Source organism: Monodelphis domestica, chromosome 2 (assembly GCF_027887165.1).
Source record: "Monodelphis domestica isolate mMonDom1 chromosome 2, mMonDom1.pri, whole genome shotgun sequence".
Taxonomy (NCBI): domain Eukaryota; kingdom Metazoa; phylum Chordata; class Mammalia; order Didelphimorphia; family Didelphidae; genus Monodelphis; species Monodelphis domestica.
Window position 1 is genome coordinate 269150255 of NC_077228.1, and position 13192 is coordinate 269163446.

Below are 13192 nucleotides of genomic sequence, written 5' to 3' on the forward strand. Positions count from 1 at the left end.
ATGCTCTGCTGCTGGACACTCAAGCCAGATTTTTGTTTAGCCATCACCCCCAAACACCAGGACCACTCATTTTCATCCTGCGGTGGGCCAGGCTGCTGAGAGAGATGGTGAAGCCAAGACTGGGCTGGAGCCTCAGTCTTCATGGTAAACTGATGGAGTCAGGGTGTTCACCATGGGAGCCATAGTGGCAACAGAAGCCAAATCAGTGGTGAGAGGAGGGAGCAGGGCCCGGGAAGAGGAGGCAGATGAGACAGAAGATGTCACCCCACTCATGGCAGTCCTTGAGCAGAGACTAAAGCAGTCCTTCAAGGCAAGAAGTTCTGAGAAGAGTGAGCAAAGGTTCCATTCAAGTGCTGTTGATTTTTGAGCTGTTTGTTTTTTAACTGGGAGAACTGGTAAAAGGGCCCTTAGAGATAGAAGAGCAAAATTCAGATGTCTGCCAGGGGCTGACCCAAGGCCAGGGAGGGATGCGAGTTATCATGAGTAGCCTGCTTGAATTCAGAGCTAAGTATCAGAGCAAGAAGTGACTGAGGCATCTGGAGTTTAGATTGGCTGAAGAAACAGGGAGTCACTGAATATTCCTGAGTAGGGACGTAAAATTTGATAGCAACATTTTAAGATTAGTCTGGCCCCAGGATGCAAGAAGAATTTGAGCAAAATGAGAATGAAGTCAGGTCGAACAGCCAGGAGGCTGTATAGTCACAATTCAGCCATCTGATCATTGTATTATTTTTCTGGACTATGGTGGTGGCAGTGTAGACTAAAGGGAAAAGATTTCAAAGGAAAAAAGAACAGAATTTGGAGAGGTCGACTATAAGCAGAGATGTGCTGGAGGCAGCTGGTCCTGGCTCATGAGAGTCCATTGTTAAATGTTAAATGTTCATTGGCAAATGCAACTGACCAGGCGCCAATTTTATTGTTTTGTTGATTGTCCAGACTTACAAAAGTGATAGAAGAAATATTAGTAATGCAAATTAAACATAAAAGTGTGTCATACATTTTCTCCCCAACCTTAGAGAAACTGTCTCAAGCAAAGGCTGTTGGAGCTCTGAGACACAACAATAATGACATCATCAATGCCATCCTGGAGCTGACCACGTAGCCTCTGCCCTGCCCCGCCAGCTCCACCCCACTCCCCCTTGCCCCTGCATCCCTCAACTTAATGCTGCTCGGTGAACCTGGATTCACTCCCCCTTTACCTTTGACACCTCATGAATGAGGTAAACCTTTACCATCACACCACTGGCCAAAAGTATTAAAGGAAAAAGATGAGTTGGTGACTCTAAGGTTTCCTGTATGGAACACCAGGCAGGTGGTAGCCTCATTAAATAGAAATGGGATAGAAATTTGGGGGGAAAGATAATTAGTTCCATTTGGGGGAAGCTGAATCCCAGAAGAGACACCTCGAGTTTTCTTGTATAACTGATAAATAAGCCATAACTAAATAGGAATTCCCTCCACTGAGTCCTTTGGTGAGAAAGAAGTCACTCCTTGCTAAAACAGCTCACATTATTTGGGAATAGCTCTTGCTATAAGAAAATGTTTTCTGAAAACTGACATGTAGATGTTAAATCTGAAATGACTGAAGGATATCCAAGGGGAAGAGTCCACCAGCAAACATTATTTCCATTTAGAAAGAGGTCACATCAGTTGTTAAGAAACAGCCTTTATTGGCATAAATGGAGGAGTTGGCATAGTTCAAGGCCCTCAGTAGTAGGGCATAGGCCCCTCCAAGATCCCCAGGGATGGGGCCTCTGCCCTATGGATTCCCAGCTCAGAGGGGTTCCATCTCCCCTTAGAAGGAAATCCCATGGAAAGTGTGTGAGTCTAGGATGCCTCCTGTAGTAGTGGTTGCAGCGGAAGGGAAGAACGCCAGGCTCAGGTACCAACAATTCAGTCTGAGGAAAGAATGAGTTATTGGTTGGGGATCTTCCCCTTATCTAAAATCCCTATTGTTGGCTTGGATCACACCCCTATTCAGTATCAGAAGCATATTCTCAATAAAAACTTCCCTACACTCCCCCCAGATTATGCCCTTTGTTCTTTCTCATATCACAAATCCTCTAAGAACTCACTCCTATAAATGTTGATTCATATATATGTATATGTGCACCTACATATATATTTTGTTGTTGTTTCAGTCCTGTCTGACTCTTCATGACCCTATTTAGGATTTTCTTGGCAAAGATCTTGGAGTGATCTGCCATTTCCTTCTCCAGCTCATCTTACAGATGAGGAACTGAGGCAGAATTAAGTGGCTTACCCAGGGTCTAGCTAGTAAATATCTGCAAGTCAGATCTTCCTGACTCAAGGCCTAGAGCTCTATCCATTGTGCCCCCTACCTGCCCCATATTCATACAGGCATATATATATGCATATATATGCATGCTATACACTTATATTTATGATTCTAATTATATAAGAGATGGGCTTCTGACTTCCAAACTAGATTGCAAACTCCCTTAAGGCAGGGATAGATTTTGTTTCTTTCCCACTTACTACCTAACAAAAGGCCCAACATTCTGGGATGGCCTTTGATTCCTCCCATGAGTTGCCCCTTTGCCAAAGGGCAATCAATGCCTCTGGGTCTCACACCTGACCACCTTCCCCCCAGTTATCTCCTGCCTGCTCACCTGCACCACATGCACATGGTTTTCGGAAGTAGATGATGAGGGCAACACCCACTATGATGCCCAGGATGCCCAGGCCAAAGGCAATACCACACAATATATTTTCTAACAATGTAGAGGGTATTGGATTCTGAGGCACTAGAAACAAAGAAAGGAGAGTGTCAGCTTTCAGAGCCAGAGCAGGGGAGAGATACTCTAAGGGAGAGATGCAGGAAAGGGGAAACTGAGGCCCTGAGGGCTTTGTTGCAGTCCAGGGTGGGAAGAAAAAGGCAAGGGGCTCCTCCTCCACAGGTGTTCATCCACCTTTCCTCCCCTTCCCCAGGGTGCACAGGCTTCAGGAGAAAGGACCTTACCCCAGAAGGCTATCGTGCTAAAGAGGTTGCCCTCTCGAGACACCCTGCAAGTGAAGATGTCAGTGGATGAAGGTGTGAAGTTCAGGTAAGAGAAGGCCTGGAAGCCAAGTCCATCTACAGCTGAGAGAAAAACAGGGCTGCTGCCCGTGACAGGTTCTCCATCATGCTGCCAGGTCACCATGATATTGGGTGGGAAGAGATTACTGATGAAGCAGATGAGGGTGTTGGGCTTCCCAAACTCCAGGGGCTCCTGAGTGAAAACTTCAGCCACAGGGTTTCCTAGAAGAAGGTGAAGGGAACAAGGGGTGAGGGTGATAATGGAGGGAGTAGGTATGGGTCAGTTGGCGTAAAGAGGAGGACAGCTCTAACGTTTGGGGACCCTAAGGAGGAGGAAGGAAGGTGGGCTATGGGAGCAGAAAGTAGGGTAAGGGTTTGGGGCAAGAAGGCAAGAAAGAAGCAACTCCAGAGATCTCAGGACCAGATTTGGTTGTTTTTAAAAAATCCTTACCTTCCATCTTAGAATCAATACTAAGGTTCCAAAGCAGAAGAGTGGTAAGGGCTAGGCATGGGGGTTAAGTGACTTGCCCAGGGTCACACAGCTAGGAAGTGTCTTGAGGCCAAATTTGAATCCAGGACCTCCCATCTGCTGGCCTCACTCTCTATTAGGCCACCTAACTGCCTCTCTTATTATCAATACTGACAACCATCATTAGCATTTATCTAGCACTTTAAGGCTTGGAAAATACAACTATTATCTCATTTCATCCTCACAACAAGCCCTTTTACAGATGAAGAAACTGAGGCAAACAGAAGTGAGGTAACCTGCCTGGGGTCACCAAGCTAGTTAAGTGTTTGGATTATAGCAGTCCCAAAGCACAGTATCAGACATTCCACACATGTCAGGTAAATTCACTGGAATGCCTGTCTGGCCTCTTACCCTCCTCCCACCTCCAAAATGGGTTTTGAACAAAGGAGAGGGCTGGAAGCAAAATCAGAATCAGAGCTGGAGAGCTGGGGATGCAGAGGGGCAAAGAAGAATCAGAGGCTCTCACCTTTCCCCTCATGTTGAACCCTTACCTCTAGCCTCAGGGATCTGGCCTTCTAAAAAGTTACTCAGTGCTTTCTGCAGCTCCTGGCATAGTTGCTTGTCACGATCTATGGCCTGGAGGTCACTCTGATCACCCGCCCAGGGAGCAAACTCTGGCAGCCGGGGCACCCGGGAGTTCTTGGAGAAGTCAAAGGAGAAAAGCTGGTCCCCACCAAAGGCCTCTGACAGACTCACCATGGGTGCCTCATTCTGGCAGAAGAATGTGTGGGAGAATGTGTAGTTGTGTAGGCTATTCCCCAGGAACGATGTCAGCCCTGCTGGGAAGATGGACAGAGATGTTAGTCAGGCAAAGAACAGACAGTGCTTCCCTCCCTCAGCCTTTGATCTAGTGTCCAGAGCCCCTGCTCTAAGAATCTACCCCAGCCCTGGTGATTTAGGGGTCCCCCCCTAACAAAGAGAAGAGGAATCTGCCCTGCTTCTCCTCTCATCTGCCCACACCTGGGTTCTACCTCTCTCCTCCCTATCTGCTATACCGTATGAAGGACCAAAGCCCAGTCTTCGAGGGCAGATTAGAGGATGGAGGAAGACGCTTCAGTGCTCCCCTAGATTACTTTGTAACCTACGTGGCACAGGCAAGTTCTTTGTTAGATGGTTAGATGCAGATGTGACCTTGGGATGCAGCTGGTCCCATTCCCTAAGCCCTACCCCACAGCCTCTCCCCGAAGGACTACTCCCCTCATATCCTGAGAGATTGGGGGGAAGTGACCTCAAGAGTTAAAGGGAGAGGGGGCAGCTGGGTGGCTCGGTGGATAGACAGCCAGGTCTAGAGATGGGAGGTCCAATCTGGCCTCGAGACACTTTTCCTAGCTGTGTGACCCTGGGCAAGTCACTTAACCCCCACTGCCTAGCCCTTACCAATCTGTCTTGGATCCCAATACTCAGTATTGGTTCTAAAACAGAAAGTAAGGGTTAAAAAAAAAGAGTAAAGGAAAGCTAATCCCAGAAAGGAAGGCATATTCCTCCCCTTTCCCCATATATTAGAATGCCTTCCTTCCACTGTCTTCTGCCCTTCAGTGGGGTCCCCACTTCCTACCTGGAGTGTCCTCCCAGGGCAGGGACAAAAGCACTGATGCTTGCAGCAGCAGAAGGAACAGTGGAGCCCCCAGGCTTTGCTCAGGTCCCATGTCTGGCTCCTTAGCCCACACACTGGGCTCCAAGCTCCTGCCTCAGCTGGGCTCATTTCCTCCCCAACCCCAAACTTCCCCTCTGAAGGGCAACCCCAAGTCCAAACCTGCCCACACTGTCTTCTAATCGCTGTCTTCTCCCGGACGATGAACCAATCATGGCCCGGCCAGATGGTTGCATCACCAGTTGCTCAGGCAAGTGCCTCAGCCCAGAGGACATACCAGGTCTCGGCTCTTTTGAGAGATTGGAGGAGAATTGAGGAAGAAGCCGGGACTCCTAGCAGGGAACAGGGAATCTCTTGTTAAGGCGGCAGCCTCAGCCTGGGTGGGTGATCTGCTGTCCTTTTACCCCCCTGTTTTCAGGCCATCCTTGCCAAGTGATAGAGAAGAGACAATGCTGCCCACACCGGCTGTGTGACCTGGGCAAGTCACAGCCTCTGTCTGCCTCAGTTTCCTCTTCTCAAAGGTAGGGAGAACGTCAAAGCCTGATCCATAGGGTGGTCATTAAAAGGATCAAATCAGTCCATCCACAAACATTTTTCAAGTGCTACCGAGTGCTGGGCACTGTGCTCAGCTCTGAGGATACAAAAAGAGATGAAAGAGCTCAATCAAAGGAGATCATTCGTGGCAATAAACCACTGCCCACTCTTTACAGGGTATATAAATGTTAGCTGGTATTATTCCCCACAAAGGCTGAATGGACTTGAATGGGCTGGCTGGAGAACTCGACCCCCGAAATTAAAAGCCATATGGCATGCCAACTGCTAAATAGCTGACTGGCTTATAAATGTACTTTTGGAACACAGCGCTTTGGCACCTCGACATTCTGCTGATGGTTTTTATTTGGATGTATGGTATCCATATACCCAGCACACAAAATAGAACAAAAAAAGTTTGCATTCTTGGGGAAAATGCACTAAAAAGGAGTTGCATTATTTGCTTTGATTTAAATATTATGAGGCATTCCTCCATAGTGAGATTCATACCCCTGTCACACACACACACACACACTCCCCCCAGTAACTGCAGATTAATATTATTTTCCAGAGGCGTTGTGTCCTTTATGTCAGGGGCCCATGCTGAACTCAGATGTACTTCTGTGAGGCCCCAGGTATAACCCCAGGATAATATTTTTCCAGGGAATTCCATACAGCCCAGGCTCATTTGTGTGACCTCAGCAAAGGTAACTAAAATGGTAAATGTTGGGGGCCTAGGCTGTGTTCGAATATCCTCCCTTTGCCTTAATTTACCCTGAAATTCGGGATAGCTAGGTGGGGCAGTGAATGGACCCGAGTGCAAAGCTTTCTTCAAATACTTATACTCATCTGTAAAATGAACTGGAGAAGGAAATGGCAAACCACTCCATTGTCTTTGCCAAGAAAATCCCAAAGGGGTTTCTCAAAGAATTGGACATGATTGAAATAACTGAGTAACAACCTCCCTAAAATTCAGCACCCACTAAAAAAACCTATAAATGCAATGAGAGTTTTGACCCTTTCTTGTAAAAGTAGTTAGAGTCTGCCCAACCTATCTGGTAGTAGAATGAGGAAGTGTCTTTCACAAGAAATGAACTGATTACTCCCCTATCTGCACCCTTAATCCTATCCTTTCCAATCTTCTCCAGCAGCCTGCCCCCATTATCATCCCTTCTCTCTAATCTTCACTCTCTGGCTCTTCAATCTAGCTCCTTTTCTGTTGTCTACAAACACTTCTGTGTGTTTCCATATGGCACAATAGTCAGATTACTAGACCTAATGACAGGAAGACCTAAATTCAGATCAAGGCTTCAATATGTACTAGTGAGGTGACTCTGGACAAATCACTTAAATTCTGTTTGCCTCAGTTTCCTCAATTATAAAATAGAGACAATAACAACACTTACCTCACAGGATGGTGGTCAATATCAATCGAGATAATATTTGTAAAGTGCTTAGCATATTGCCTGGCACATAGTAGGTGCTTTCCCTTCCATCTCTCCCCTATCCTTCAAAAACTCTCACATTTGATCCTCCCATAGCCCCCAGCTATTATTCTATATCATCTCTCCCCTTCTCAGCTAAACTCCTTTAGAAAGATGTTTTCCTTCCTTTGTTTCCATTTCTGCTTTCTCACCCCCCTCTAAATCTGCAATCCAGCTTTTCTGGCATGATCACTCCACCAAAACTCTCCTCTCCAAGGTTCCAAATGGTCTCTTAATTATCAAAGCTAATGGCTTCTGTTCGATCCTTATTCTTCTTGACCCCTCTGCAGCTTTTAATACCATCAATCACCTCTCTCCTCTCTAGGTTTTTGTGACACTGGTCCCACCTGGTTCTTCTCCTACCTACCTTCCTCTTCTTCTTCCATGTATTTTGATGTCATACCCACTTCATTCAGGTCATACCCACTAACTTGGGTGTCCTTCAAGGCTCCACCCTGTGCCAGCTTCTATGTTTCTTCTATAATATTGTACTTGGAAATCCTATCAGCTTACACAGACTTAATCATCATCTTTATGCTGATGATTCATATATATGCAGATATACACATATATGTATATGTCATTGTGTCACTATATCATTAACCTAATTGCCAGTCCCATATCAACTTTTGGATTATCTTGAATTGGCTAGATTTGGGGGACATTTTGGACATCTTGAACTGGATGTCCCATAGACATCTCAAACTCAACATGTCCAAAAAAAAAAGAACTTTTCCCAAACCCCATACTCCTCCAAACTCCCCAATCACTCTCAAGGACACCACCATATCCCCTGTCAACCAGTCTTGCAGCAACCTCTCTGTCATTCTCACCTCCTCACTCTTACTCACCCTACATTTTCTTTTGTTTCCCTTTTCCCCCCAAAGACCTTATACTTTTTCCAATTGCCAGCAGAAACAATTTTTAACATTCGTTTTCTGACATTTTGTGATCCAAATCCATCCCTCCTTCTCCTCCCCAAGGCAACATGCAATAAGATGTAGATTATACATATGTTATGCAGTACATATTCCTTATACATCATGTTGTAAAAGAAGACACATAGGAGAAAATACTCATGAAGGAAATAAAGTGAAAAAAGGTACGATTTGATTTGCATTCAGACTCCATCAATTCCTTTTATGAAGGTGGATAGCATTTTTCATTGTGAATCCCTTAGAATTGTCTTGGATCCCTGTGTTGCTGATAGTAGTTAAGTCATTCACAGTTGATCACATTACAATATTGCTGTTACTGTATACAATGTTCTCCTGGTTCTGCTCACTTCACTTTGTATCAGTTTGTACAAATTTTTCCAAGTTCTTCTGAAATCTTCCTGTTCCTCATTTCTTATGGCACGATTTCAAAGTATTCCACTATAATCATATGCCCTACCTGTTCAGTCATTCCCCAACTGATGGATATCCCTTTAGTTTCCAGTTCTTTGCCACTACAAAAGAGCTAAAAATAAATATTTCTATACAAGTAGATCCTTTCTTTGTTCTCTTTGAGATATAGACCTTGTAATGGTGTTGTTGAGTCAAAGGGTACGCACAGTGTTATGGCCCTTGGGCAGGGTTCTAAATTACTCTCCAGAATGGTTGTATCTGTTTACAGTTCCACCAACAGTGTTTTAGCATCCCTGTTTTCCAACATCCCTTACAACATTTATAATTTTTCTTTTTTGTCATATTAGTCAATTTGATAATTGTGAGATGACACCTAAGAGTTGTTTTATTTTGCATTTCTTTAATAGTGATTTGGAAATTTTTTTCATGACTATAGATATGAGTCATCCTCCATTTTCAAACCATTGCCTAATCTTGTCATTTCTACTTTCACAAAATTTATTGTATATGTCCTCTTCACACAGCCAACACCTCCATTCAAGCCCTCATCATCATACAACTTGTGCAACAACCTTCTCATTGATCTCTGCCGCTCTCCACTTGCAGTCCTCCACTCAATTATTAAAGTGATTTTTTTTAAACTCTTATTACCTTCTGTCTTAGAATCAATACTATGAATTGGTTCTAAGGTAGAAGAGTGTTAAAGGCTAGGAAAGGAAAGAAGCTGTTGCCAGCCATGTGGTAGGGGAATGAAGGCTGTCTTTTCTCAGAAGCAGGGTTACTCCATAGGCAATAGGGGTCAGGTGACTTGTCCAGGGTCATACAGCTAGGAAGTATCTGAGATCAGATTTGAACCCAGGACCTCCCATCTCTAGGCCTGAGCCACCCAGCTGCCCCCTAAAGTAACTTTCTCAAAGTGAAGGTCTGCCTACCTTAGCAAGAAACTCCACTTGCTCCTTATTACCTCCAGGACTAAATAGAAAAAGTCTCTGACTGTTAAGGCCCTTAACAACCTGTTTTCTTGCTACCTATTATTCCAGTATACTTGGACTAATCTGGTCTCAACTTCAAGGCCAAGTGAGTTACATTTCACTCTTTCTCTCAGCATTCTCCCAGATCCTTAAGAGGCTTGAATAGTGTCTAGTCTCTCTGCCATAGGCTCCAGTCCATTCTAATGGTATTCCCTCATTTTAGGGGTGCCTTGTACCCCAGTTTATTTAACTATTTACCAGGTGGATTCATTTTTAGAAAGAAATATATACTTCAGATGCATAGCAAGAATATATAAATATCACCCCAACACCTAGGGGTATAGTCCTCTTTCCCACTACCTCATCCCTTGGGAAAGGGAAGGGAATAAGGTTCACAATTTAGCTCAATTCCTATATAAAACAATCCCACCAAGTTCCAAGTCCAAAGCCTCCCTGGGCTCAAGTCTCTAGCATCCTGGCTTCTCAGGGCTTCCCTCCTGAGGTCATCTGAGTTTTATTCTGGGTCCAGTGTGGAATGCACCACCCTCACCTGGAACAGAAAAGAACAAATGAAGCAAACCAAAACAAAACTCCAAGACTATTTCTTTAGGCCATATAGCCCAAAAGGAGGATTATGGGGAAAGTAGCTCTCCTTCCCTCCCTGGCTCAGTTCATGGGACACATATTGTGGGTGACTAGGACCTTCACCCTTCCCAGACACCTTGGGAAAATAGCATGCCTTTCCCAGTTAGCAGTTTTTAAAGAGGCGCCTTTTCAGCTATGCAGCCAATGGAAAGAAGCTGTTGCCAGCCATGTAGTAGGGGAATGAAGGCTGTCTTTTCTCAGAAGCAGGGTCACTCCATTCAGCCATCTGGGAAGGTGTAGAAAAGCCCCAGTGTTCTTATGCTTACACTGCCACCAGAGTTCATTCACTTTAACCCCCTCCACTCCACCAACTTTACTATTTGCTGTTCCTCTCACAAGGTTCCACTTCTTGTGTCTGAATCTTTACACTGACTATCCTCACACCCTGCAAGATGGTTCAAATCCTGTCTTTGAGCCTTCCCCAGGCCCTCTAGCTGCTAGTGCCTTCTCTTCTAAGCTTACCTCCAACTCCTCCATACAAATCTTGTATTGGCCTAGTCATTTATGTGTGGTCTCCCTTATTAGAATGTGAGCTCCTTGATGGAAGAAACTGATTTTAACTCTTTTTTTTTTTTTTTGGTGGGGGGATTGGTATTCCTAACACTTAGCACAGTGTTTAGCATATAGTAAGAACTCAATAAATGCATCCATCATCTCATGGCCTCTGGTCCCTGGACAACCAATCTAAAGTGAAGAGTCTTCTACTAGGGAATTTGTTCTCCCTGCCCCTCCCTCATTCATGTCTCATGGGATACTACATACAGCTGTCTCTAACTGGTCTCATACTGAGGATAGTGACAGTGGATCTGATAGTGGTTTGAATAGGCTCCAGCTTGGCCAATTAACTTAATTCTCTCTCTTCTACTTCTCTTCCTCTCCCTCTCCCTTTCCCTCTCCCTCTCCCTCTACTTCTCTCTCTCCCTCCATCTCTCTCTCTTCCCTCTTCTCTCTCTCCTCTCTCTCTCCCTCTCTCTCTGTCTCTCTGTCTCTCTCTCTGTCTCTCTCTCTGTCTGTCTGTCTGTCTCTCTCTCTCTCTCTCTCTCTCTCTCTCCCTCTCCTTCTGTCTCTCTCTCTTTTCCTCCTCTTCCCTCCCCCTCTCTCTCTGTTTCTGTCTTCCTCTCTCTCTCCCCCTCTCTTGGTCTCTTTCTCTGTCTCTCTCTCTGGGTCTCTCCCTCTCCCCCCCCCCCCCCGTTCTCTCTCTCTTTTCCTCCTCTTTCCTCCCTCTCTCTCTGTCTCTCTCCCTCTCTCTCTGTCTCTGTCTCTGTCTCTGTCTCTGTCTCTGTCTCTGTCTCTCTCCTTTACCTTCTGACTTACAATTGATTCTAAGGCAGAAGAGCAGTGAGGGGCACAGTTAAGAAGTATCTGAGGTCAAATTTGAATCTAGGTCCTCCCAATTCCAGGACTGGTGTTCTATCCACTAGGTTCCCTAGATGCTCCTTAGTTTTCTTTTTTTTTTAAGAACCCCATTAGGTGGGACACTTTATAACCTTGCTATTTTCTGTTCTGGATACTTTCCCTTTGCCCTCTGCTTTTGTTCTATAAATGTGGTCAGGTCCATGAAAAAAATCACAAGAATGTGAGAGAGAAATCCTTGCTCATAGGTCACTCCTACACACACATACACATCATACACTTAAACAGAAGTCAATTGAATGTGGGGACATAACTAGAATCCCCATTTTCATTCCTTGAATTGACCTTTTGTGAATCTAAAATTTAAACACATTAAATAAAAAGAACTTAGCCTTATGGGTAGAAACTTAGACATGTATCCAGCTGTCTCATATGATGGAGTGCTATGGTTTCCAGGGCATTCCATGTTCCATGTACAAGTTCTTGGGCAGTATTTCCTACTACCCAAACTTAATCCAGTTTGATGAACCCTATTCCTCCAAGGCAGAAATCAGTCACATTTCCCAGTTTAAGTCAAAGACTTTTTCACCAGCACATACACACACATACATACATACAGAGACTTCAGGCTTTAGGTACAGAAATCATACCCTAGAAACTGTTGCTACCCTTCTTTGTTTAAAATTCTGAGATTCTAAAATAACTTTGTGCCTAGCAGATGATCAATAAGTATCTGTTGATTTGATTTATTGAGATACCTAATCTGTCCATAAAGACATCATCAAAGAATTTTAAAATGAAAGCAGTAGGGTAAGACATACACCCACTTGGAGTCTGGAGTCATCTCTACTAAAATTATCCTCTAACACCTCTTTGTGGAGTCAGAGTGACACAGAGTTCTCAAAGCTTACTACAGCAGAAAACACATTGTGATTGGTCTTAGAAAGCCGCAAAGATTGCGTACAGACTGTACTGAGTGTGTTATCCAAGACCCACTGAGATAAATTCAAAGAGACTTAATTCCAGATGATTGAACACCAGGTGGAAATTTGTTTTTCAGCCAAAATACTTTAGGCAGATGGCAGTTCTGAAAGGGATTATCCACAGAGATGTAATAAGGGATCACCACAGTATTGAAATTTGCTAATTAAATTTGCCTTTTGCTAGTCCCTGTTGAGCCTTTTTCCATGAGACTTTCTTGACATCTCTATCAAAGAACAAGTCACCAAGTTAGGCATAGAGCTGTTATGGGAGAAATATCTCCTTGTTGAGTTCATGTGCTAAGTCACCACTGCCTAATAAACCTATCACAATGCATAAATTATAGAGGTTAAAAACATAGATTTTATAATGCTTAAGCACAGTTTCAGAAGGTAGAAAAATAACCTTGGACAAAGCTCAGGATTCTAATAAGACTTTTTGTAGGCAAAAATTGTGTCAGGGAAAGAAAAATAGATAATGTATCTATATGTAGATATGTATTGCCAGATAGCCATCTTGTACATACTCTTAGGCCATAAAAGTTTAACAAACTTAGTTAAACAGAATCATAATTTCATACATCCCCTAAGGAAATAGACCTAAATAAGCAGACTCTATAGGTAAACTAAGTCAGTTTATAGCTTAAACTACATTTAGAGGGCTCATCATGTACCAATTGAGAGGGAAGATTTGCTTGCCTACAGAATCAATGCCAGGA

General features: G+C 44.1%; 1 protein-coding gene across 2 annotated transcripts; it reads right to left on the minus strand.

Annotated features, from left to right (window-relative positions):
* Nucleotides 1–1650: 1650 nt before the first annotated feature.
* On the minus strand, nucleotides 1651–5346 carry LOC100026891 (HLA class II histocompatibility antigen, DM alpha chain). 2 transcript variants are annotated; one of them, XM_007483660.3, is made up of 5 exons: nucleotides 5125–5346; nucleotides 4061–4348; nucleotides 2984–3262; nucleotides 2634–2768; nucleotides 1651–1898 (listed from the first exon to the last, which is right to left on the minus strand). In XM_007483660.3, exons 1-5 carry the CDS (start codon nucleotides 5213–5215, stop codon nucleotides 1894–1896), a joined length of 798 nt encoding a protein of 265 aa, XP_007483722.1. In that variant the 5' UTR covers nucleotides 5216–5346; the 3' UTR covers nucleotides 1651–1893. The 2 variants fall into 2 exon arrangements, with proteins under 2 accessions (XP_007483722.1, XP_007483723.1); XM_007483661.3 differs by having other exon boundaries at nucleotides 4061–4345; nucleotides 5125–5342.
* Nucleotides 5347–13192: the final 7846 nt, after the last annotated feature.